This window comes from Zingiber officinale, chromosome 4B, assembly GCF_018446385.1.
Source record: "Zingiber officinale cultivar Zhangliang chromosome 4B, Zo_v1.1, whole genome shotgun sequence".
In the NCBI taxonomy this organism is placed as follows: domain Eukaryota; kingdom Viridiplantae; phylum Streptophyta; class Magnoliopsida; order Zingiberales; family Zingiberaceae; genus Zingiber; species Zingiber officinale.
This window is the reverse complement of record NC_055993.1, coordinates 115,810,468-115,835,633: the sequence shown is the minus strand read 5'-3', so window position 1 is coordinate 115,835,633 and position 25,166 is coordinate 115,810,468. Positions and strand designations below refer to the sequence as shown.

The window sequence follows — 25,166 nt, the reverse complement described above, 5'->3', positions numbered from 1 at the left end:
TGATCATTGTTCCCTATTAGTGACTGATCAGTCGCTAATTGGCTTTTTTCTTATAGTGAGTGACACTACCGCTTTAGCAGCACGCTGTCAATAGGACTATAAATAAGTCAAGTTGAGTTAAGTTATGTGGTATTCAAACTCATTTGATAAGATAACTAAATCAAATTAAGCTAAGTCTAAAATGGATCAATTCATTAAAATAATTGTTCAAGTTTGGTTTAGTTTAGTTTCTTTTTTACGAACTTGAACTTGGTTCAATTTTAATTTGAACTTAATTCGTTTAGATGTTATTAAACTCTCAGTTCAAACTTATTTAATTATTTAAAAATTTTAATTTTTAACTTGTTTGATTGGTTCATTTATTTTATTTTATTTATTTATTTATTGATCATTTGCGAGAATTTTATTAATAGACATGATTCATAAATTTTATTTATGGATATTATTCGTTAATATTAGTTTACAATCTTTATTCATTATAATAAAAAGTTATTACACTCACCCTAAATATCCCTCACGGTCCGTCCTGATATAAAAAAAGATAAATTACATGATCAACTTATAACTAACCGCCAAGATAATCCATCCCATGTTTGTGAATAGAGTTAAATTATAGGGTCAATTTATAACCGATAGCAAAATGACTAGAGGGTGAGAGGAATTTTTTTTCCGAGAAAATAGATCCATTAAAAATTAATCCCTATCCCTATTATAGTAAATATGACATCTTCTAACTAATTGGATATTCTGTATAATTTTTATTTATAAATATTAACAAGTTGAATAAGTGTTTAAGGTTGTTGATTTAGTTTAGTGAGTTGTAAAATTATTTATTTAATTAATTTTATATATATTAAATGAATATAAATAAATTATTATCAAATTGAATATTAAATTCATCAACGTTCCAAGTCCGGTTATCATATATTTAAGTGAAAGATTTTATACTAAAAAAATGCATGATGAAGAAGGGCTCCGTTTCCGACTTTAGTAGCGTTAAGCATGAAATGAAAAACGAGGAACATGTGCCGCGACGCTTCAGGACAACCAAGTGGGCCCGGTGGAAACGAGGCGACGCGCAATTATTCGAGGGAAGAAAGTCCACTGGAAGCTTCCCACGTGCTCGTTTTACCTCTGTCGGCGATCAATATTTGTGCTCCCGCGGCTTCACTTTCTTCATCCCCCAACTTCTTCCTTGCGGTGCTCGGGTCAGCGTTGGAGATCTCCGCCGGCGATGGAGGGAGCTCCGGATCAGCGCCCGTCGCTCTTTTCCCCTTTCCAGATGGGCCGATTCCGTCTCTCTCACAGGTCTGCTGCCTCGTCCCGATCTCTCTATCTCGACTTTTTTTTATTGTCTTCGAATTTCAGATTTGACGGAACTTTGATCTTTGAGTCTTGTGTTTGAGCGAGCGTAGAGTTGTGTTGGCGCCGATGACACGGTGCCGAGCGGTGGATGGGATTCCAGGGCCCGCCCACGTCGAGTACTACACGCAAAGGGCCACCGATGGCGGCTTCCTCATCACCGAAGGAACTGTGATTTCGCCCACTGGTGCAGGGTAATTTCGCCACTGTAACCTCAATTGCAATTGTCTTTTTTTTTTTTTTACTTTTGTGCGATCTATGCGATTTGGCGCTCATCGATCACATTGGTTTTGCCAAAGTCTTCCCAGATACAAATTTAAAACTCGGTGAAACTTGGAATGTTGTTTATGCTCGCTCGAGTTAATTATTTGAGCAAGCCGTGCCTGCTCAACCACGGTCACGGTAGTCCGCTTTCTTTTATTAAGCATTATTCTAGGGTTTGGTGCGTTATTCTGTAGCATAGGTGGTCCATCTAAATTAGATAGAAACTGATATTATAACTATCACCACAGTTTTCGATGGGAGCAGCTTGATGCGTTGGAGCCTGAAAAGGAAGGAAAAGAAATACAGAATTTTGTAAAATATGCTGTCCCAAAAATAAGATTTTTAAGGATTTTTTTTAATAATTTGAATTTCGTATATAATACACTCGATGCAACATCAAATCAAAGCCTCATATCACATAAAAAAATTGGAATTAAATGGATGAAGGTAGAAGATAATAATCCCACATAGAAATAAAAAAATAAACCTCACACGTCACAGAGATTATTCAAAGAATATTTTTGTTAAATGAAAATTGAAAAAATCATTGAAATGGCTACTCTTTTGTAAACTTCACTTAACAATCTAAGAATAAAAAACAAACTAAGAACACACCTATCCAAATACTATTGTACTCTCTAAATTAACAATGTACCCAAATCATTAAACATTAAATTAATATGATTATCAAGTTTATGATATGGTGACATTGTGATAAAAGAGAACCAAGAGTCATATGAACGGGACAACTAAAAGATTCAACAAATTTTATATATTTATATAATTTTTTTCTTATAAGTACAATGAAAACTATACGGATAAAACATCTGATGAACAATATAAAAATACAACAAAATAAAAATCAAATCATGAATTGGCATGTCGAGATCTCCAAGCAACTCTGTACTAATGGAAACTATTGATATCGAAAGGGTGTTTGTGCCCATGGTTAGAGAACCAAGAGTTATATGAACAAGGCAATCAAGAAATTCAACAAATTTTATATATTATTATAAATAATTTGTTTACAAGTGCGATGAAAACATCCAATAAACAAAACAAACATGCAACGAAACAAAAAACAAACTAAGAATCAACAGATTAACATCTTTGAGGCACTCTATGTACTAACTGAGATTAACTATGATATTAAAAGAGTATCTTTGCAAAACTAGAGCCCAAGGAAAACAAAAAGTAAGCATGAACTTAATCTTATTTAAGAAGTCAAGGAACTAAAGTAGGTCGCAGTTTTATATTGCAATAAGTTCTTTAGCTTAGACATATATGGATCTATAAATATACCTATAATCATCTATATTTATTTGATTGTTTATCCATATTTAGAGTTACTACTATCATTTCTAAATTATTATCATATTTTATCATCAATTAAGATAATTTTCAATTATCATTATTTAATTAATGTGTATAAATGACAATGATGATATAAATATCAGCATGTATGAATGTCACCAATGATATAAGTAGTATCAGCATATATAAATGACATCAATGCCAAAAGTATGGTAAATCAACTATCAGTAAATCCACTAAAAAGTAAATCACTAAAGCTAATGTCCTCATAGTGTAATAATGTCAGATACTATATGGGCTAAAAGCACACACTGGTATATGACAGTGTAGTGGTATTGTGCAAATAAATACCGACTACGAGTGACTCATTGTTGCTAAGGTGGTTGATATTATGTTGTAAGGTTAGATTCCGAGTTCTCACTTTTTGGTATTTCTCAATGTAAATTTATTATTGTTTCACTTAAATTTTTAAATCAGAAATCATTTTTTTCTAGATTTACACCTTATCTATTAGTCTAAATAAGTAACCTAAATCAACTTTTTCGCATTAATTATGTTAATTTAATTATGTATCATCATAGGGTCTACGGATAAAAGTTATACAACATGAAAATACAAGTATCAACATCTAGCATGAAAGGTCAAGAAATCTAAAGACAAGTATTAATTGAAGAGTGATTCAGAATATCCATTTTATTTTTTAAAAAACAACCCGTCCCTTATTAATTCTCATATGAACCTACGTGTAAATATGAAAGAACATCAATTATTTATCGCTCTAATGTTTTAATTATTTTAAAACTCACCTCACTGCTCTTAATATTATTCTCTTCCCTTTTTTGAAAAATACAAGCATATATAATCCATTTATCTATTTATTCATGCACAAGGGGAGCTATACGGAAGTCAAAGGAGATTTACCCACCTCTATGTACAATTGAAACTCTTTGAATGTCAACAATCAACGTGCTCCACTCTACAAATACAGTATAAAAATAATTCAGAACCTAAGGTAAATAACCAATAATGATAATAACATAGAAATTCTAAGAGAGTGTTTGGTTTTATTTTCATTTTTTGAAAAATGTCTGTTTTCTTTTTTCTTAGAAAATGACTTTTAGACATTCTCTATTTTCCCATACAATAATATCACCTTTTCTAGAAAACAAATGTGGAAATTGCCAACCAAACAATGTTTTCTCTTTTCTCATAAAATGAAAATGGAAAATAACCAAACTAAACGCTGCCTAAGTCTTTGATCTCGCTACCTGTATTTAATCCCAAATCTTACATGATATCTACTAGTATAGAATAACAAATTCATATATTTTCTCATTTTCCATATATATATATATATATAGGCATAATCTTTTGTAAGAAGAAAAGCCCTGTCTGGAGTTAGCAGAAAATTACGTCCTAAAATTAAGTGAATATTAGGATGTAATAATGGTTTAACCCAAAGTTTAGAGAGTGCTATATTTCCCACAATTATGATAAAACCGGAGATGGATATTAGTAACAAATTGGATACAAGATAATTGTTGACCGTCAAACTGAGTACTGACAAGTGGTTGTGACAGTTTTTATACGAGTTTTTGGTAGGATTGAAAGAAGAGTAACTTCATCAATAGTGGAGTTAGTGACTCCACTGTCTAAAAAGATAAGTAATATAAATTCATGACCATGGATATTCACAAGACATTTGACTCTCAACATCTAAAGATTTTCCAGTATTACAAATACTAGAGGTTTTAATAAAGACTAGGTCTGTATCAGAGGAAGAGTGTGAGAGTTGAATTCCTTTTCCTTTGTCTGAGGAGGTGAAGGAAGGAGATTGTTTAATTCATTCTCTAGTAGATTAATACGAGTTTCTAATACGGATGCCCTAGATTCTAGTAGAAGGTTATGAGTACTTCCTCTGGCTGGAGGGCTTATTGGAACAATAATGGAGAATAACTGTTGAAGAGCTTGCTTTCAGCATACCTTGCAAGTGCTGTTTATCTATAGCTGGATAATAGCTACAGATAAAACAGGGGATATTATCATTCCCTGTTTTTAAAAGCCAGTCATACTGACAGACTCGTAGGTGTCAAACTGTGTTGAAGCATAAGATTTGTATCAGGAAATTCATATATATATATAATTTTGTTAGATTTCTATTTTACATTGGTGTATCTAGTTTAGGATGGGGAAAATGAAACAACAAAGGTTTCGTTGATGCGAAACGCTCAAACCAATCAAACTGCTAATTGGTTGTTGTACAAACAATAACCTCGTTAAACGAGGAAACTAGGAGGTTTGAAAATCAAGAAAAAACTACTATCCTCCTTGGTTCAAGCAATAGGAGATCTGGTGGTTCTCGCCTTTGGCTCCGGTGGCAACCAGTGGAGAATAGCAGCGCTTGCAGCAATGAACAGCAGCAACAGTATAGCTGTTGTTGACTGGGAGAAGAGGAAGGACTTGCTACTACTTCTACTGGCTGGAAAAACAAAAGAGGAGCTTCTGTTGGTGTTGACCGGAAGAAGAAGAGGCTGAAAACCTGATGTTGGCTTGCTGGAGAAAGGAAGAATAGGAAGAAGAGAAAAGCTTGTGTGATGGCTGGCTGAAAGAGGGAGTAGGGTTGCCGGCCAGTTGCTGGAAAAACAGTAAGGAGAGCTATTGTTGTTGGCCGGAAGAAGAGAAGATGCTGGTGTTCTAGCTTGCTGTTGGAAGAAGGGAAGATTGCAGTTGGTGGTGGTTTGCTGGTGCTGGGAGGAGAAGAAGAAGAAATAGGGAGGAGAAAGAAGAAGAAAGGGAAGGGGTACTCGGCGCATGGAAAGGAGATGGTGGTGTGGCTGCAGGTTGCATGCATGGGAGAGAAATGGAGAAAGAGAGAAAAGATGAGGATTCCTCAAAAAATTCTGTAATTTACTTTAAATCGAGTGAACCAGTTAATCCTAATCTTCGCGCCTACCCAATGGGATCAATTCGAACCCAAACCAACTTCAACTTGACACCCAAATTTGGTGTTTAACAATTTGGTTCATTTTATGTTGTCGATTTAAAATTTTGAAAAATGTCATTTAATATTTTACTAATTCCATTTTTTTCATTATTTGATTTTATTTTTACTAAAAATCAATATTTAAGATCTTCCTCCACTAAAAGAAATTTACACTCCAAATTTAAGTACTCGAGGAGAAAAGGTGGCGTTATCTATGTTCATTTCATCCTCATGCTCCCAAGTTAATTCTGATCGAAGTGGTGTGATAACCCAACGTTTACAAGTTGGATGCATTTGTTTCGAAATTGATATTCCTTACAATCTAGAATACAAACTAGCAATTACTCAGGTCACATCAGGTGAGTGGTACTCTGAGATCCTCTCAGATATGTGTTGGATCTAGAATATAGAAATATAGAAGACAGTATGCACTAAGTCTAGGGGTAGGGAAAGTCGATAAGCTACTACATCAAGTCATTCTAAAATTTAAAATGGTCTTATAAATTTACAAGTCAACTTTCCTTTCAAACCGAATCTCTCAACTCCTTTGATAGGTGAAACACAACGAAAGACATGATCAACCACTGTGAACTCCAACAATCGACATCTATAGTCGGTATAACTTTTTTGTTGTCTCTAAGTAGTCAGCAGTCTTTGTATAAAGGCTGCACTAACTCAACATTTTGCTAAATACTTTGTGGCCAATCTCCTCCCATAAAATAGGAGATTTGCATTCTTTGTTGCAGTGTGCTTCAAAAGATGTCATCAGAACAGAAGAATGGTGTTATTATAGGCAAACTCCACTAAATGTAGGTGGTCCTCCCAACTACCACCAAAATCTCATACACATGCAAGCAAAAGATCCTTCAAAGTTTGGATAATGCGCTCTAAGTGTCCATCTATCTCAAGATGAAAAGTAGTGCTAAAGTGGAGTTCTATATCCAATGCATTCAGGAAACTTTGTCAGAACCGCGAAGTGAGACACGAGCCTTGATCAAAAATAATACTAAATGGGATGCCACATAGTTTTGTAATCTCTTTGCAATACAACTCTATTAGATGGTCCAAAGAGTCTGTCCTATGAGTCAACAGGAAATGAGTTGATTTGGTCAATCGATTGACAGTCACTTAAATTGAATCATGTCCCCTCTAAGTCCTTAGTGACATTGTGACAAAGTCTATATAACATGCTCCCACTTCCATTCTGGTACTACGATCTTTCGAAGTAATCTGAAGTCTCTGGTGTGTTCTGCCTTAATTTGTTGGCAAACTAAACATCAAACTACAAAATTTGAAATATCTCTTTTCATACCTTTCCACCAATGTAACCGCTTCAAATCTTGATACATTCGAGTCCCACAAAGATGAACTACAAATCTCAATCGGTGGGCTTCTTGAAGCAGATCTTCCTTATTAAGGTGGCCTCAGGATGGCCTCAGAACCAAAGGAATCCTTGCACATCACGAGAAAATTCTAGCTTCAGGCCTAAGTGCAACTGACTAGCTAATGATTTGAGATAGTGATCTTCCATTTTATTTTACTTAATCTGCTCGACTAAGGGACCTGTGCAATTAAAGAGACCAGTATTCCATGTTGTCTATTCTACTTCAACTAAATCTAATTCTGAAAAGTGTTTAAGTCGTTAAATGTCACCTGTGACATGTCAATACTCCTCTAGACTTTCTGCTCAGTGCATTTGCCACTATATTAGCTTTCCTAGGATAGCAGTGGATAGTATAGACATAGTCTTCTAGAAATTCCATTCATCTTCTCTATTTAAAATTAAACTCTTTTTTGTGAAGAGATACTTCAGCCTCTTATGATGAGCTCCATAGAGATAGTGCCTCTAAATCTTAAGGGCAAAGATAATGGCTACTAACTCCAAATCTTGAACAACATAATTCTTCTTGTGATATTTTAACTTATGAGAAGCATATACTATCACTCGATCATACGACTGTATCAATATCGCACTTATCTCTAAACCTAAATGGATGCATTTGTGAAAAGAACAAAGTCATCCTCTAGAAGGAATGATTAATACTGGAGCACCTATCAATCTTTGTTTGAGCCCCTGGAAGTTTGATTCACAAACATCAATCCAAGTAAACTTAACCCCTTCTCTTGTCAACCAAGTCAAGGGTGCCACAATACTGGAAAACTCTTTAACAAATCTCTAATAGTAGCCAGCTAGTTCAAGGAAATTGCTAATCTCTTTCACTAATTTTGGTTCTTCCTATTTAGCCATAGTATTAATTTTTTAGGGTCTACTAAAATCCCTCTGCTAGACATTACATAACTCAGAAATCCCAAGGAAGTAAATCAGAAAGCACATTTATTGAACTTTGCATTTACATGTAGGCGTTCCTTCGGTAATGTTTCAAACTGTGCTCGTCATACTCCTCAGATCCGTAAAGGCTACAAAAGCATTGCTGAAATGGCATTACCAACTCATAATGTCCATATAGATCATTTTTTTGAATATTTGTATCTCCCTTAATTGATTGGTGATAGCCTAATCTCATATCAATCAACTACACACAAGCATCGATCGAACATATCATCTATCCTTGGTAGATGATACTTGTTCTTGATGGTTGCAACATTTAATTACCAATAGTCAATGCAAAGCCTCAAGGATCAATCTTTCTTCTTAACAAAAAAACTTTAAAAACACCCCACGAAGCAACACTGGGGCAAATGAAACCCTATCTAGAAATTCCTAAAGTTGGACTTTTAGCTCCTCCAGCTCTCTTGGTGCCATCAGATAGGCTTTTGATATTGGTAACTCGATGGAAAATTCTACTTATTATCGAGGTGGCAAGCTAGTAAGTTCTTCCGGAAACACATTAGGACATTTGTGAAATATGTGGACATCAAAAAATTGTAGTGGACTATCCACATTGAAATTCACCAAAGACGAGACATCCATCACATCTTTGAGCCAACAACTGTCAAGCAAAGAGAATTGAGATAATAGTATCTCAGTCACTAATCCTAATAAACTCCCATGGTGGCTGGTCTAAAAATCACCATATTAGCTTGACAATCAACGAAGGTATTGCTTTAAAGCCAATTTACATGAATTTAGACATTTCCTACATATTAACTGCAAGGACATAATACTGAAGTCCAAAGGATAACTGTTAACTTCCTAGTCTAAAATTAGCACAACACTCCAGCTGATGATGTCAATATTATTAATCCTTGAGTTCAGGGAGTTAGAAAACTCCCAATCTTGTATATGAACTCTAGAGATATAAAGGAATGTGGGCTACTTGTATTTATCAATATAGCAAGAATACTATGAATTAAAATAGTACCTCGGACAACTGAGCCTTCGGCTTGTTGTGTCTCCTCGCGAGTCATGGCATACACATGTCCCGCCTCATGATCTTATTTTTCACTCCTCTGGGTAAAAGGCAAGGCAACTAACTCTAGTCTTGTGGATGTTGATATGGCTACGTTGAGGACTGATAGGTCAATGGCAATAGATAATACTATTATGGTGGAGGTGGTGGATACTGCTATAGTGGAGCTTGTAAATACTAAGGTGATGGTAGCAAAGATTACTAAGATGGAGATGGTAAATAGTGTTGAAGTGGAGGTATGAAAGGAGACACCTAATCTAAGATCATAAATGAAGTTTGGGTTGTTGGGCAATCCCATAAGTAGGGGATTCTGTTGTTGTAATGGCTGAGATCTCTATGAACCTCTTTATCACTAAACTATGGAGGTTGTGTTGTAGGTCAACCTTGTTGAGATTGCCCTCAATGTGTTTTTTCTCTTTATATGTCTTGGCAGTTTGTAGTAGAAACATATACTTTGATCTAGTAGACACTCCGAATCTTTGTGTTTTTATGCACCACGTCTAAAACACTTCACGAAGGGTGATGTAGTTGGTGATGAAGCTATAGCGTCACATATCTGGGTTTAGGGTATGCTGCGGTGAGCAGATCCTTGTGATATCTTAGCCACCTTTTTTGGCCATGAGGATTCTTTAGTTGTATTCCTTGGAGCCATGATGACTATTAGATTGATGGTGACCTCAACTCTGTTGTGTAGACTGTGAGGTTTGTCGGCTAGCTTCTCTCTTGGGAGACTTGCTACAGAGTCCTCTTGATAAAATATAGCTCTATTTAGACCGATTCGCTCCATTTGCATGTGTGGGAGAAAAAAGGAGAACAAGAGAATAAAGAAGGATTCCTTAAAATATTCCCTAATTTGCTTTAAATTGAGTGAACCAATTTAGCTCATTTGATATGTGATTCGGCCCTAAATTGGCTTACTCGAATTCAAATAGGCCCCAGTTTGAACCCACGTAAGCCTAATCTTCGTACCTACCCAATGGGTTCAATTTGAACTCAAACCAACTGTACTAAATTGTGGCAAGCCCATGCAGCAAAAGAAAATCTGGAGTCCATTAAATACAAGAGATACACGCACGACAGATTTAGAAAGAAGGGTGCATATCAAGAGAACTGATTCGTCTATAGTAATTAATTTTATTTGAGTCGAGTATCTTTTCTTTTCAGTAGAGTTGAGTCTATTATCTTTTATTTTTAGTAAGAATAAATCTTTCTTATTCAGTTTTGTTTTCTTCCTTTGTTGGGATGGAACGTCGGTAGTTGTATTTAAATGACTAGAATAATGTAATAAAGATTATATTGAGTTTACAAAAAGAAATCAATCCCTAAATCGAGAGGTTCTCTAATCCTAATGAGCCTCAAATTCTCCCTACCACCATAGGCCGTCAAGGTCATAAAACCAAGAAAACAAAGATTGATTCCGCTGATCAGCCGGTAACCCATTCCTTTACGCGATCTGTATCCAAGGATCATAACAAATTAGTATTAGAGCTTGTCGTAGTAGGTGACTCAGAAGCACTTCAGCACGCTTTGATGATTTTTTTCAAAATTTACCAGGAGGACAAAGCTGAAAATGGCAGCAACTCATCCAAGCTCAATTAGAGGAATTGTCCAAAGGTTTCTCTAAACTACACTTTCACGACAACCATCCAGATGAAGAGAGGTGAAGAGAGCAGTAATCATCCTAACCCACAATGGCATTGCTATAAAGGGTACCGTGGCCATGAGGAGGAATCCTCATAGATACCATGGTATTCGAAATTGAATTTTCCATATTATGAAGGTCAGCCATATCCTTTAGGATGGCTTAATCGATGTGACCATTTTTTCGCCATTAACACACTTTGGAGGAAGAAAAGGTTGGCCTAGCCTCCTTCGATCTTGAGGAAGATAGTCAATTATGGTTCATCAAATTAGAACTTGGTCGACCTCATATTCAATGGGAGGAATTTAAGGATCTATGTAATTTGAAGTTTGGGTCACCTCTGTGCAACAACAAATTGAGCGAGATTGCCAAACTTTAACAATTAGGATCCGTTGAAGACTTCAGCAAAAGTTCGAACAATTGGCGACACAAGCGAGTTCCTTAACATAGTTCAAATATTCATTAGTGACCTCTAAGATCACATCGCTGAGGAAGTCAAGCTTCACTGCCCAAAAGATCTCACATCAGTTATGAGTTTTGCCCGTCTTTATGAACATCGCTCTAAACAATCTGAATCTACAGTCACACCGTGGCGCGCCCCCATCCAGCCATCGAAACAACCATTTATCAAACAATTAAATCAGACGAAAATGGAAGAATGAGTGTCAATGGCCTTTGTTTTAATTGCGATGAACTTTACACTCCTGATCACCATTGTTTGGTCTTTTATAGCTTAAGGGATTAGATGATGAACAAGACCACGTCAAGGATGTTGGTTATTTGTTGGTTAGAAGGTACAAATGGTAAGTAAATTGTTCCAGTTTCAATTTTCTCCTTTATAAAATGTCGATCAATCTCAATGTGTTTCGATCTATCACGTTGGACTAGATTATGAGCAATGCTTATTGTGGCCTTAGTATTATAGTATAACTTCAATTGAAGTTTTATGGGTTTCTTGAGCTTCAAGTATTCTGTATATCCATAACACCTCATAGACTCCTGAGTCATTGCTCTAAACTTAGCTTCTGCACTACTTCTGGCTACAACACTTTGTTTCTTACTTCTCTATGTTATTAGGTTTCCCTATACAAAGGTGCAGTATCCTGAAGTAGATCTTCTGTCATTAACTGATCCAGTCCAATTTGCATCCATAAACACATCAACACTCCTTTGATTAATCTTTCTAAAAATTAAACATTTTATGAGATTAGTCTTCAAATATCTCAGAATTCTATAAACAGTCTCAAGGTGTTCTTCAAATGGTGTCTACTGGTATGAGATAGGTAAATTAGTTTCCCATCTAACCTTTGGTATCTACATGCATGAACTGACTCACAATATTGACTAAAAAAGCAATGTCTGACCGAGTATGAGATAGGTAAATTAGTTTCCCATATAACCTTTGGTTTCTACTGGTATCTACAAGAACACTTCCTTTTTCCCAGAGTTTTATATTAGGATCCATGGAAGTCTCTGTGGGTCTACAACCACTCATTCCTGTTTCCTTTAGGAGATCAAGGATACACTTCCGTTGAGAGACAACAATACCTTCTCTAGAGCGAGCAACTTCCTTACCAAGGAAATACCTTAATGTTCCCAAGGATGATCTCAAATTCAACTGCTAAGCTTTTCTTCTGTCTTTCCACTTCAATCACATCATGACCTGTGAGAATAATATCATCCACATACACTATCAGTACAATAATCTTTCCTTCAGTGGAAAACTTTAAGAACAATGTATGATTTGTTTGTCCTTGAGTGTATTCTTGCTTCTTTGACTGTTTGAGTAAATTTCTCAAACCAAACTCTCGAAAATTGCTTGAGACCGTACAAAGACTTTCTTAATTTACAAGTTTGAGCCGAATTTCTCCTCAAAGCCCGGTGGACTATTCATGTACACCTCCTCTTCTAAATCACCCTTGAGGAAGGCATTTTTTACGTCTAATTGCATCAAAGGTCAGTCTAGATTAGCAGCAATAGATAAAAGTACTCTCACAGTATTTAGTTTTGCAACGGGAGCAAATGTCTCATAGTAATCAACACCATTGGTTTGAGTGATTGGCCACCAATCTAGCCTTATATTGATCCACTGAACTATCTGAGTTATACTTCACAAAATCTACTTACATTCCACAGTTCTTAACATTCTTCCAAGTATTATTCTTTTAAAGAGCTCTCATCTCCTCAAGCACAGTTTCCTTCCACTTTCGAACTTGTAGGGCTTCTTGTACATTTTTAGGAATGTCTACGCAGAATAATTGAGAACAAAAAGTGACAAGGGATGAAGATAAATTGGAATATGACACAAACTTAGATATAGGATGTTTGTACAAGATATGTTACCTCTTCGAAGAGCTATTGGTATATCAGACTTAGATTGACTATCAGACTTTGGAAGAGAATTATCAGTACTAGGATGAAGATTCTTCCTTGGCTCGGAATCACAGCTATGTTGTAGAGATGATTCATCTTTCCCTTTCTGATGATTCTTTCTCAAGTAGACAATTCCCTTCCAATTTGTTCCCCTTTCTTGAATCTATTATCTGTCATATCATGTTGTGGCATTGTACTAGGTTTTCACAATTTTATTTTTTAGATTTTTGATTGTCAAATGTAGGCCTGGATTTAGTAGAAACATCACTCATGAGAGGAGTTTCAAAGAATTATTCTTCGCCATTTGTTATTTGTGCAAAGGTAGTAAGCTCAAATTTAAATAAATCATTTGACAAAAATATATCATTAAAGCTAGTAAATGAATCTTTCCTTCAACTCTCCCCCCTGAAGATGAATGTCTTTAAAAAAAGGTCGTGTTTCAAAAAATGTGGCATCCATTGTCAAAAAAAAAATTGATATCGGATCATTATACTTATAACCTTTTTTGTATAGGGGAGTAACCCCACGAAAACGCATTTTCTTGCCCTTTGTTCAAGTTTTCCGGTTATCCTATGTTCATGAACAAAAGTTGTGCAACCAAATATTTTTAATGGTAAATTATTTGAAAGATGAACAGTAGGAAAACATATTGTAAATGTATTGAATGGAGTCTTAAATTATAAAACTTTAGATGACATTCTATTAATTAAATATGCGACAGTTAAAATAGCTTCACCCTACATATTTTAGTACTTTGGTTGAAAAAAGTATTGCCCGGGCTACCTCCAGGAGATGTTTATTTTTTTTTCAGCAATACCACTTTGTTGAGGTGTATCTATCTATGAACTGTGATGAACTATTTCCTTTTCAAGGAAAAAATTTCCTAATATCATGTTAAAATATTCCTTCCCATTGTCACATCTAAAAATATGTAAGTTTGAAATTGAGTCTGCACCATATTGAAAAAATTTTTAAAGACTTGTTCAACTTCTGATTTTTTTTCTTTAATAAATACACCCAGTAAAGTCGAGTATGAACATCAAGTAAATGTGGTAAACCATTTCTTATTAGAGGGTATTTATCTTATTAGGACCCCAAACATCACTATGAATTATGGTAAACGATTTTAATAACTTGTATGGCTATGAAAGGAAGAATGTGCGGTACTGTTTTGCAATCTCGCATACTTCACAATGAAACAATGATGGATCTTTATTGTGAAACAATTTAGGAAATAAGTGCTTTAAATATTGAAAATTAAAATGTCCTAATCTAAAATACCACAGCATTACTGAACGAAATAGAAATAGATTCAAAGCAGGAACCTCTTGGTTGAAATTATTTTCTAAATTCAGATCCATCTTCAAGGAAGTAGAGTCCGCCACTCTGTTTAGCACTGTCAATCATCCTCCCCGAGCTCAAATCCTGGAATACACAGTGAGACTAATTTTAATCATGAACTAATTTACTGACAGATAAAATGTTACAAGACAACTTTGGAACATGAAGGACATCATTTAGAGTGAGCATAGGTGATAATACAACAGAACATTTTCTTGCAATTGCTGAAAGAGAGTCATTTGCAATCTTAATTTTTTGGTTACCGCACAAGGTCTATATGAAGAGAAAAGGTTTGACATTCCTGTCATATGATCACTTGCACATTAGTTAATAATCCAGGCATGATTAAAATTAACACTAAGGAAGGTTGTCATGCAATTACCTTTTTAAGCTATTGAACAAGAATGGTTTTCTGTGACTCAAGGAGTTTGTACAGTTCGTCTATTTGTTCCTTGGTAAAAGGAAGTACGCTAGAAATAAATTGTCCTCTTGATCTGAGATAATAGTCTGAAGTGCACAACCTTCACCATCAATTATTTTCTTTCAATTTTTGCGTTTCACATGAATTTTCCAACATGTTTCCCACTTGTACCACGAGCGTTTACAATGGTCGCACCATGGTTTTCCAAAACTTTTGTCATCTTTCTTTGCTTCCCCTTGAAAACCTTTAGTAACAAGGCAAAGTTTTCCAAACTTGAATTAGTAGAGACTAAGGTAGATTTGTTAAGCATAACCATTTGTCAAGCTTCTTCTCTTCGGACTTCTGAAAATACATACGGATTGTTGGTAGAGGTGTCTTTCCCAAGATTCGACCCTTCATCTAGATCTTTTTTAAGTCCCGCCAAGAAAATAAACACCCGATCATTCTCTTGTCGTTTCATAAAATGAACACTATCATCAACACAATTCCAAATATTATCATAGCATAGATCTAGTTCTTGCCACAATGTCATCAATTCCTTGTAGGAACTCACATCACGTTCCCCTTGCTTCACTTGTCATAGCCTTGATTTTAGGCTAAAAATTTACGAAGAGTTCTCCAAATCTGAGTAAGTGTCTCTAGCTACCTCCCACACCTCTTTGACTGTAGGTAGGAACATAAATGGCTTTCCGATAGGGAGCTCCATGGAATTGACTAACCATGCGATAAGGAGTGAATTTTCATATTTCCAGCCTTAAATCTATATCTCCATCAGCTGGTTTTATCACTTCTCCTATAAAATATCCAAATTTTCCTTTCTCTTCTAAAATCAGGCACATAGTCTGTGACCATTCTGTGTAGTTCTTCCCGTTAAGACACTGAATATTAACTTGGAGTGAATTAGAGAATACTTCCGTCGAACCATTGACAGATACCAATGGGTTTAAATTTGAATTGACAGTCATTTCTTCTCCAGACACCATCGAATCTCTACTCGTGGTGCCGGTTAAGGCAGCCTTCCATGGATGCTGATTTGCCATGGAAAAAAAAAATCCTAGATCAAACCTAGGGCTCTGATACCATGGACAAAATCGGGAAGATTGAAGGGGAAAAAACTAAAAGAAGAGGAATTTTTTATTACACATTTTCAACTAGACATTACATCAATAAATAGAAGATACAAAGTGTTGAAATAGCAATAAATAAAAGAAAGGAAACATAAGAAATGAAAATTACTAAAATCAATTATTTCTTGATTTTCAAAGATTATTTCATGATTTTATGCAATCAGCATCTCCTAATTTTTCAACAGTAGAGCTAACCAATCTAGAAATATGTTAGCTAATCAATCTAGTAATATATTAGCTAACCAATCTTGAAATGTATAAGGATTCAATCATTTATCTAACCTAAGTGCATTAGTCTTAATATAGCTATGACTAAGTATACATGTTATTCGTAGAATTATGTGTATGGAAAATAATATAAGTTAAAATCATTTATATGGTCCAATCTACCTTATCTGAAATATGTCAGCTAATCAATCTAGTAATATATTAGTTGAACAATCTAGTAATATATTAGCTCATCAATCTAGAAATTTATTAGGATTTGACCGTCTATCAAACCTAGAGGGCGTTGGTCTTAATATGACTATGATTGAGGATACATGTTATTTATAAGATTATGTATAAATAATAATATTTGTGAAAATCATTTATATAGTCCAATCTAACTTTGACGAATCTAAACTCATCTTCTAATTAAGTTGGGTGTATACCTCTCATCTCTCACTTACGTCATGGAAGTTAGGCTATTTCTTCTCAACATGTTAATGCAACAATTTATCCCATTAAGTGTAGTCAATTATATGGATCCTCCTAGGTCATTGACTTCATTCCCCTGCTATATCTTCACTTATATTTAAATGAATTTTATCTTATTTTATCGTTGTTAACCAACTCTTCTTTTATTTTCCTCCTTGATTAATGTTCATATTTGTCATATTTTCACATTGTCTAACTAGGATATTTATTGATATTCTAAGCATATATCCATATAATCTTAAATGTGTTTTTCAAAGTTTTCCTTCAATAGGTGCACTTTCTCTCTAATGCTTCCATTTCTTATCTCATGTATTCTCATGTGTTCACACATGCACCTTAACATTTTCTTCTCTACGCCTCTTAAGGGTATGAACAAGCCGAGCCAAGTCAAGCTTGGTTGTATTCACGCGTGTTTATTTACTTGTCGAGCTTGTTCAAACTTGTTTATTAAAAATCTTATCAAGCTCGAGTCAAACTAAAGCTTGTTCATGAACATTTTCAATATTTTTTTTTTTAATCCAAATATCTAGTTTTTTGAACCAACTAATCCTGGAGGTGACCGACATGAATATTAACCTACTAATCCAATTCATGAATATTATTCATTTTTAATCGAGCTCAACTATCAACGTTATTCTTATAATTTACATTAAATTTTTATCTACTCATGAAATTTATACTATCTTTATTTGTAAGGTATTATGAATACTAAATTTTGAAAGAACACACAAAATCTACAAAATATACTATTTTTGGATATAAAATTTATATAAGTTAATAAATAAGTTTATTCATAAATTATTCACGAACATTATTCATGAACGTTAATGAATCGAGCTGTCCAAGTTTTTTTTTTATATATTTTTTTTTACAATTGAATGAACATAAACAAGCTTTATCAAAACAAACACCAAGCTTGTTCATGAACATCCGGTTCATTTACTGTCTTAGCGACTCTCATCCTTGGTTTGTTTGCTCAATATTCAGCTCTATATAATATAGCAAATTTAACCATTGCTTTTATAAAACTTCCCCTTAACTTTAGAGGTATCATATGATCACAAAGAACACCTAACGTTCTTCTTCATTTTAGCTAACCTGCTGGTATCCTATATAAATATTTTTATCAACTCCACCATCCTTTAATAAAAATGCAACCAGGATCCTCTAGACCGCAATTTGCGGTACAGAGGATTGACCACACAAGTTGATTGGTTGATGGGGATGGATCACACCTATTTAATAGGTGGGATCCATCCCCATCAACCAATGGATGTAGTGGTCCATCCTCTGGACCGCAAATTACGGTTCAGAGGATTTGTGCTCAAAAAATGATCCTAAATACTTAAAACTTTTAAGTATATAGAACTCATCATCTCCTATATTAACAATTATCTTACTACATTTACTATTACTAAATTTAAATTTTATATATTCTATCTTTACTTTAATAAACTTGAAACAATTAACCTCTAACTTCTCCTATAAGATTCGAGTTTAGCATTTACTCTTTTACATATTTCATTAACTAAAACAATGGCATCTGTATACAAAATGCACTATATTAATGTGTTAATATGTCTAGTGGGCTCATTAATATCTAGTGTAAAAGGATATAATTTTAGAGTTATTATTTATGTAATCCTATTTTTATAGGACCCACTTCAATTAATTCGTCTCTTCACTTTTATCATCATGCATATCTTTAATTATTTTAATATATGTTAAGCTAATATCTTTCTTTTCTAGAATTTTTTGTATAATTTCTAGAAACATGTAACTTCTAATGTCTCCCATAAGATTCAAGTTTAGCATTGACTTTTTTACATATGTTTCATCAACTAAAATAATGTTATCTGCAAACAAAATGTACTATGATAATGTGTCAGTGTTTAGTAAATTCATTAATAACTAGTGTAAAAAGATATAGATTTAGAGTTATTATTTATGTAACTCTATTTGTATAGGATACACTTTGATTAATTCGTCTCTTCACTTTTATCATTATATTCTCGTACGTATCCTTAATTGTTTCAATATATATTATGCTAATACTTTTAAAAAAAATCACATAATTTCTTTTGGAACTCTGTCATAAGTTTTTTCTAGGTCAATAAATATTATGTGTAAGTGTTCTTTCGATACTTTTTAATTAGTTGTAGAAGATATAATAACTTCTATTATCGACCTTTTCAAGCATGAATACAAATTAATTTTTGATCACTTGGTCTCCGTCCTTAATCTTTTCTCTATCATTCTTTTTCAATTTCATAGTATGAATTATTAGTTTAATACTACTTGCCCTCTACTAAGTATATTAACAACAATGGTTATAGAATAAAATAATTTGATAAATTAAGTGTAATGATGAAAATATAATGGCTAACGATGAAAATAGTTATTGTGCAATAAAAGATGCATATGAATTTTTTATGACCATTAAACTAAATACAGAGTTATGTATAATTAAATGATGATATATAAAACTCCTAGCAGATAATATATGATGATATGTAAAACTCAGAGGAAGTAATTAAATGCAAGAAATTTAAATTTATCAACAAAATTAACACGTTGTCTAACAAGATGTGGAGGACTATTTCATCCATGAGACAGTCGAATCACAGGAAATAGTTCTAGACAAGATGAGTTCATAGAATATCTAGCATATTCTTCTTTCATCATTCTATATTGATTGAGTAGTTTCAAAATGATAAAATCATTTAAACATTGGAAGAGTTAAATTTACTTAAAAGTAGTGATTTCTGTCAATTTCATAGCATCACGTCTGTAGCCTCAGTTATTTTCCTTTTTCAAGTGATCTGGCCTCAACATGATTGGATCATGCTAGCCTAAGGGGACCAAGTTCATTATTAAGTTGTACCTTAATTAGCATCAGATATTAACCGATTGGTATCCTGTATTTATGTTATTGTTGAAGGTTTCCTAAGTGCCCTGGAATATATACTCGAGAGCAGATAGATGGTTGGAAGATGGTTGTTGATGCTGTTCATGCCCAGGGAAGCATCATCTTTTGCCAATTATGGCATGTTGGCAGAGCATCCAATCAAAGTATGCATGCATATTCTTTTCCATTTTTGTATATGTTCTCAAGTTTATAGAAATAAATATATAAATATTTTCCATGGTTATGGAGCCAAAAAAAAATAATGTCAGGTATATCATTCTTGATTAAAATTTCACTCTTAATTATAAACACTATTTAATCAGATGGCAGAATTATCCTCTGTAATTCTTCCAAAAGATTTGACCCAATTACAAGATCAACAGTGAAGCAAAATAATGAAAGAGAAGAATAGAGGTATACTTCATCCAAGTCCACACTTGGCCCAATTCTCTAGCCGGCAAAGAATTGTGTAGACATAAGCCATGTTCCAGGTGTAGGTGGAGTTGAAGAATCCTAATAGTTCCTCTTCTACCCATGGAACCAACATGTGAGCCTTGACACTGAGAAGAGTCAAGTGAGTGTTTGGGAGAATCTAAGGGTGCTTTTAAGTGTTAATAGTGTTATTAAGCGACAAAGGGTTTGATCCCAAACTTATTGGCAACAACATTTCTTAAAAATGTGAATATATCAGACAAAGAACACAGTGAATATGCTCCAAGTTGTAGTATATCTCTTGTTAAAGTTTCTCTGCGAAAGGAACTGAAAAAATTGAATGTGACCAGTAGGTGTCTTCCAAAGAAATTGAACATCTAGGACTCCACTATTCAAAGATGGAATGGAGAGATTTTGCTGAAAAACTCGGTAGAATTCCCATTTCAATCTTTTGATATAAAACAACGATGTGGTGCTAAAGAGTATTTAAAAGCTCACCAAGAGCAAGTAGGCAAATTGATAATTGATAATTGATAATTGATAATTGATAATTGATATTGATAACCCATACCTTTGTTGAAAAACATGAAAAGTTATAGCATTCTATCACTAGGATATTCAGAAAAATTATGAAAACAGTATTAAAGATTGTTATAGACATAGTGCAATCAGGATCCTTCAGTAGGCCACAATATAGTTTTTTATACCATGCAAATGCTCCAAATGGAAGACCATATTTAAGTGTAGTGTTGTCAAAACCATTTTCCTAATGGGAGATATACCAATGAGATATTAGATTGCTCAATGATTTCCCACCATCACTTTGCTAAGCATGCAAATCGTAGAATAAAAAAACTTAGACCGCCATTTGCCTGAGGTAAGGTCAAATCTGCCCGTTTTCAATACAATATAGCTTGAGCATCAGTTGAGGCCAGTACTTTGGTTAAAGGAAGCTAAAATGGAGGACAAAGTGAAGTGCTCTTGTTTTGACTAACTCTGTAATCCACTTTGTATTAACTGGAAGTGTTTGTATGATCTGGAAGGTGGCACTATTCCTTGGTTTGAATAGCTAGTGAAACTTCAGTTGAGGTGAGCCTTGTTAGGTGAAGAGGTGCCGATGACTCGTTGAGTAAAGAGGTGAAAAGTGACTCATTAAAGTAAAGAGAAGGAATGACCCCAAGGGATGACTCCTTGTAAGGTGAAAAGGTCTCCTGTTGAGGTGAGCAGGTCTCGTTGTAAGGTCTTCCAGAGGGCCTTGGGAGGTTTTCAAAGGAAATTAGAGGTGCGAGTTTGTGGGCCTTATAATTCCTTTATTTTCTATCGAGATTATCTTCTCATGGATGTATTCCTTTAGTAAGAACCTGATTCAGATTTTTTTTTTCTTGAAATGTCAAGCTTATCTATTTCAAAAAACCATTCATTTTATAAAAGTATGATTAGGCTAGGTTTGATGCTAGCAAGAAGATTCATAGGGCATCAATCAAGGTTGAAAGCATTAAAAAATGTAGTCACAACATTGAGTTCACTTTAGAAGGCGCAGATGAAATCCATGTTGTAATAAAATGTCGATGAAGTGATCCACATTACAATAGAATGCAAAGGCATTGGCCATGGTATGTGTTGACCCATGATTGATTATAGCTACTGGGTGGAAGAAACTCAAGGATTTATATTTTCACAAGAGACTTCATCAACTCCTTGATAATCAAACAGTGCCTTTCTTGCATAAGATGCAACCCATGCTGAAAATATGAGAACCTGATTTGGAAGACAAGACCATAGTTCATCTGTGTTCATCGTGTTTGTTCAACAATTCATTTAGAGATATTAATAGTGATAAAAATAAATCTCCTACCAGGAGGTAAAGAAGATGCAGATTCCAAACTTAAGAATAAAGTGGTTCTTAGACAGATTAAGAGTGAATGATGTCAATTCTCTTGTTACATGAGTGCAACAGGAGATATGTGACTTACCCCGTCATGATTTAAGTTGAGATGAAAAATGTTACGTTTTGGAACTGGATAGAAAATGGATATGTACCACCCAACTGTGTGAAGGAGTTTGGAAGCATGGTGAGATCATTTTGGTAGAAAATTATCCTAATCTACTTAGTGATAGCTATGGAAAGATTCAATATTGACTTTGGTCATCAGAAACTTGATACCAAATGTACTAATCACATTACTTCTTTAAGAAGAGCATTCATTAATTATAAGTTGAATACAGAGAGGTTTGGTTTGGCAACGTTAAGGTATACCACGTCGACCAGGGTTAGAGATGTATCTATCCATTTTTCGTATAATAACATAATGTGAATACTGTTAGGCATTTGTGATTTTCTAGTAATGAGAATATCCTTGTCACTAGAGGCACTCATATGAATGGGTATCAATGTTCTAATGTTAGAGCACTTGAAATTTGCCAGCGAGGTTTACTACTTATGATTTATCAAGGCATTGCATCATTTTATCAGAGGATTCAAGTGCCTATTTGGTGGATCCAAAGTTACTAAAAAGGAAGATGCCACATAATGTTCTTCATGCAACTGCATAATGATCTTCCTCACTGCTTGACAAAAGGAAGAAGATGCAATCTATATAAAAGCAGTATAAGTATCAAAGTCTAAGACTCTAATGGTTCTAATAACTGAGATAACTAAAGATATTGACTAGGCAACCAGGTTTGGCAGGCCGACCTGGTGCATTCTATTGATGATTGTTTTTAATTCTTGATCAATCGGTCGGTGACTTAATGAACACTAACTTATTTGCTTAACTGGTTCAATTAGTCCCAAAGCTTTGGGTGTGTTAACTTCACCTGTTATAGTCGAATACATATCAACTCAGTATTACTGTTTTAAAGTTTTGTATATCTTCCACAAATCACCGAGAATAGAAATTTTTTGCTACAGCTATTCTTTTTTTATCCTTGTTGAACTGTGAATTGTGAATTCGTTCTGCACTTTTGCTGCCACTTCTATGTATTATGTTGCACCTTTTTTCTCTGTAATAACTCTCCAAGAACCATTAGCTTAACCTCTTCTGGTTAGCATTTATTTCATCAGTAATTGCTATGGTTGTGATGAAATGTGTCTTGTATCTGGCAGCATATCAACCCGGAGGTACTGCAGCTCCGATTTCCTCCACCAATAAGCCAATAAGCGGGAGGTGGAAAATACTAATGCCTGATGGCAAGTACGGCAACTATGCAACACCCAGGCGACTAGCCACGTCTGAAATCCCTCAGATCGTCCAGGACTACCAGCAAGCAGCTATTAATGCAATTGAAGCAGGTACTTCGATACTGATAGAATTGGTGCTCAGGGCTCCAAAAGGCATGTCAAATGGTATCCATATACCCTACAAGTGGTACTTAAAGATCTGTGTTTGTAATGGTAGTGTTGATTTGCAGTACAAATTATACCACTTGATATCAACTCATATTATAAATAGTCTAAATTATAGCCCCCACTTTCTGCCACGGATAGTTCAGGTAAGGGTGCTGTCACATACAAGTTCGGGATCGATTATCATGAGTTTGGAATGTCCCACTTCCTGTATTTGACGCAGTCCTCCATGATTTACTCTAGAAAGTGTAACTTTATGCCATAGAATAATATTAAATTATAATGTAGTAGATGGTATAACACTTACCATTTGTAATATATGTTGATATCACTAATAAATTATGGATTTGTTTGTAAAATGAGATTCTTAAAGATGTAGGGATCACATCATGAACAAATTTTATATTAAATTCTTTTTATAAATATTGCTGTTATTAATTATAGTGTTAATGTTTAATTATTTATAATGACTATCTGTCTTGGTTTCGCCTTGCCTTTGTTCAGGTTTCGATGGCATCGAGCTCCACGGCGCCCACGGCTACCTGATCGATCAGTTCCTCAAAGACGGCATCAACGACCGCACCGACGCGTACGGGGGCTCGCTCGGGAATCGGTGCCGGTTCCTGGCGGAGGTGGCCCAGGCCGTGGTCTCCGCCATCGGCGCGTCCAGGGCGGCCGTCCGCATCTCCCCCGCCATCGACCACTTGGACGCCAACGACTCCGACCCGCTCCGCCTGGGTCTCGCCGTCGTCCACCGCCTGAACGCACTTCAACGCGACGCCGGCGAGCGGCTCGCCTACCTCCACGTGACCCAGCCTCGGTACGTGGCGTACGGGCAGACGGAGGGCGGGCGGCACGGGAGTCAGGAGGAGGAGAGCCGGCTGATGCGGGCGGTGAGGGATGCCTACGACGGAACCTTCGTGTGCAGCGGCGGGTACACGCGGCAGCTGGGCGTGGAGGCGGTGGAGCAGGGCGATGCAGATTTGGTGTCGTATGGCAGGCTCTTCATATCCAATCCCGATCTGGTGGAGCGCTTCAAGTCGGATGCGCCTCTCAACAGGTACGTGAGGGCCACCTTCTACACACCCGATCCTGTGGTGGGTTACACCGACTACCCCTCTCTACGTCAAACCCAAAGGTCAAGGCTGTGAACTTAAAGTTCTCTTCTTCGTTGCTCTATCTATTTTAATTATCGCACGGATGCTTGATTTGTGTTTTTTTTTGGATTATGTCCTCGCTAGCTTGATGTGACAACTGTTATGTTTTTTAAAAAAGGTTGTTTAACTTGTAGAACGATTTTAAAAAAGAAACGTTATGTGTTAAGCATGAGATTTATGTTTTTTTTTAAGGTTTTATCTTTTGGCCACGGCCTATGGACAATAAACCACAAATTTAACAATCGGCATGAAGTTGAGGCGAAGTTGAGGCGAAGTTGGACTTTATTTCTTTATGATGAATTTGCCCAGTTATCTCATAATAGCAGCATTGTAAATCACAATAACTTCGAATCGAAGATGTTTCTTGGACTTTTCAGAATAACCATGGAATGCTTGACTTTGAATTGAAGGAAACATGGTGGATCT

General features: G+C 35.2%; 1 protein-coding gene across 1 annotated transcript; it reads left to right on the top strand.

The window, feature by feature from the left end:
- Nucleotides 1-1,134: 1,134 nt before the first annotated feature.
- LOC121976129 (12-oxophytodienoate reductase 7-like) lies at nucleotides 1,135-24,906 on the top strand. Its single transcript, XM_042528136.1, has 5 exons — nucleotides 1,135-1,308; nucleotides 1,416-1,556; nucleotides 19,839-19,969; nucleotides 23,344-23,529; nucleotides 24,088-24,906. Exons 1-5 carry the CDS (start codon nucleotides 1,235-1,237, stop codon nucleotides 24,732-24,734), a joined length of 1,179 nt encoding a protein of 392 aa, XP_042384070.1. The 5' UTR covers nucleotides 1,135-1,234; the 3' UTR covers nucleotides 24,735-24,906.
- The last annotated feature ends 260 nt before the right edge of the window (nucleotides 24,907-25,166 follow it).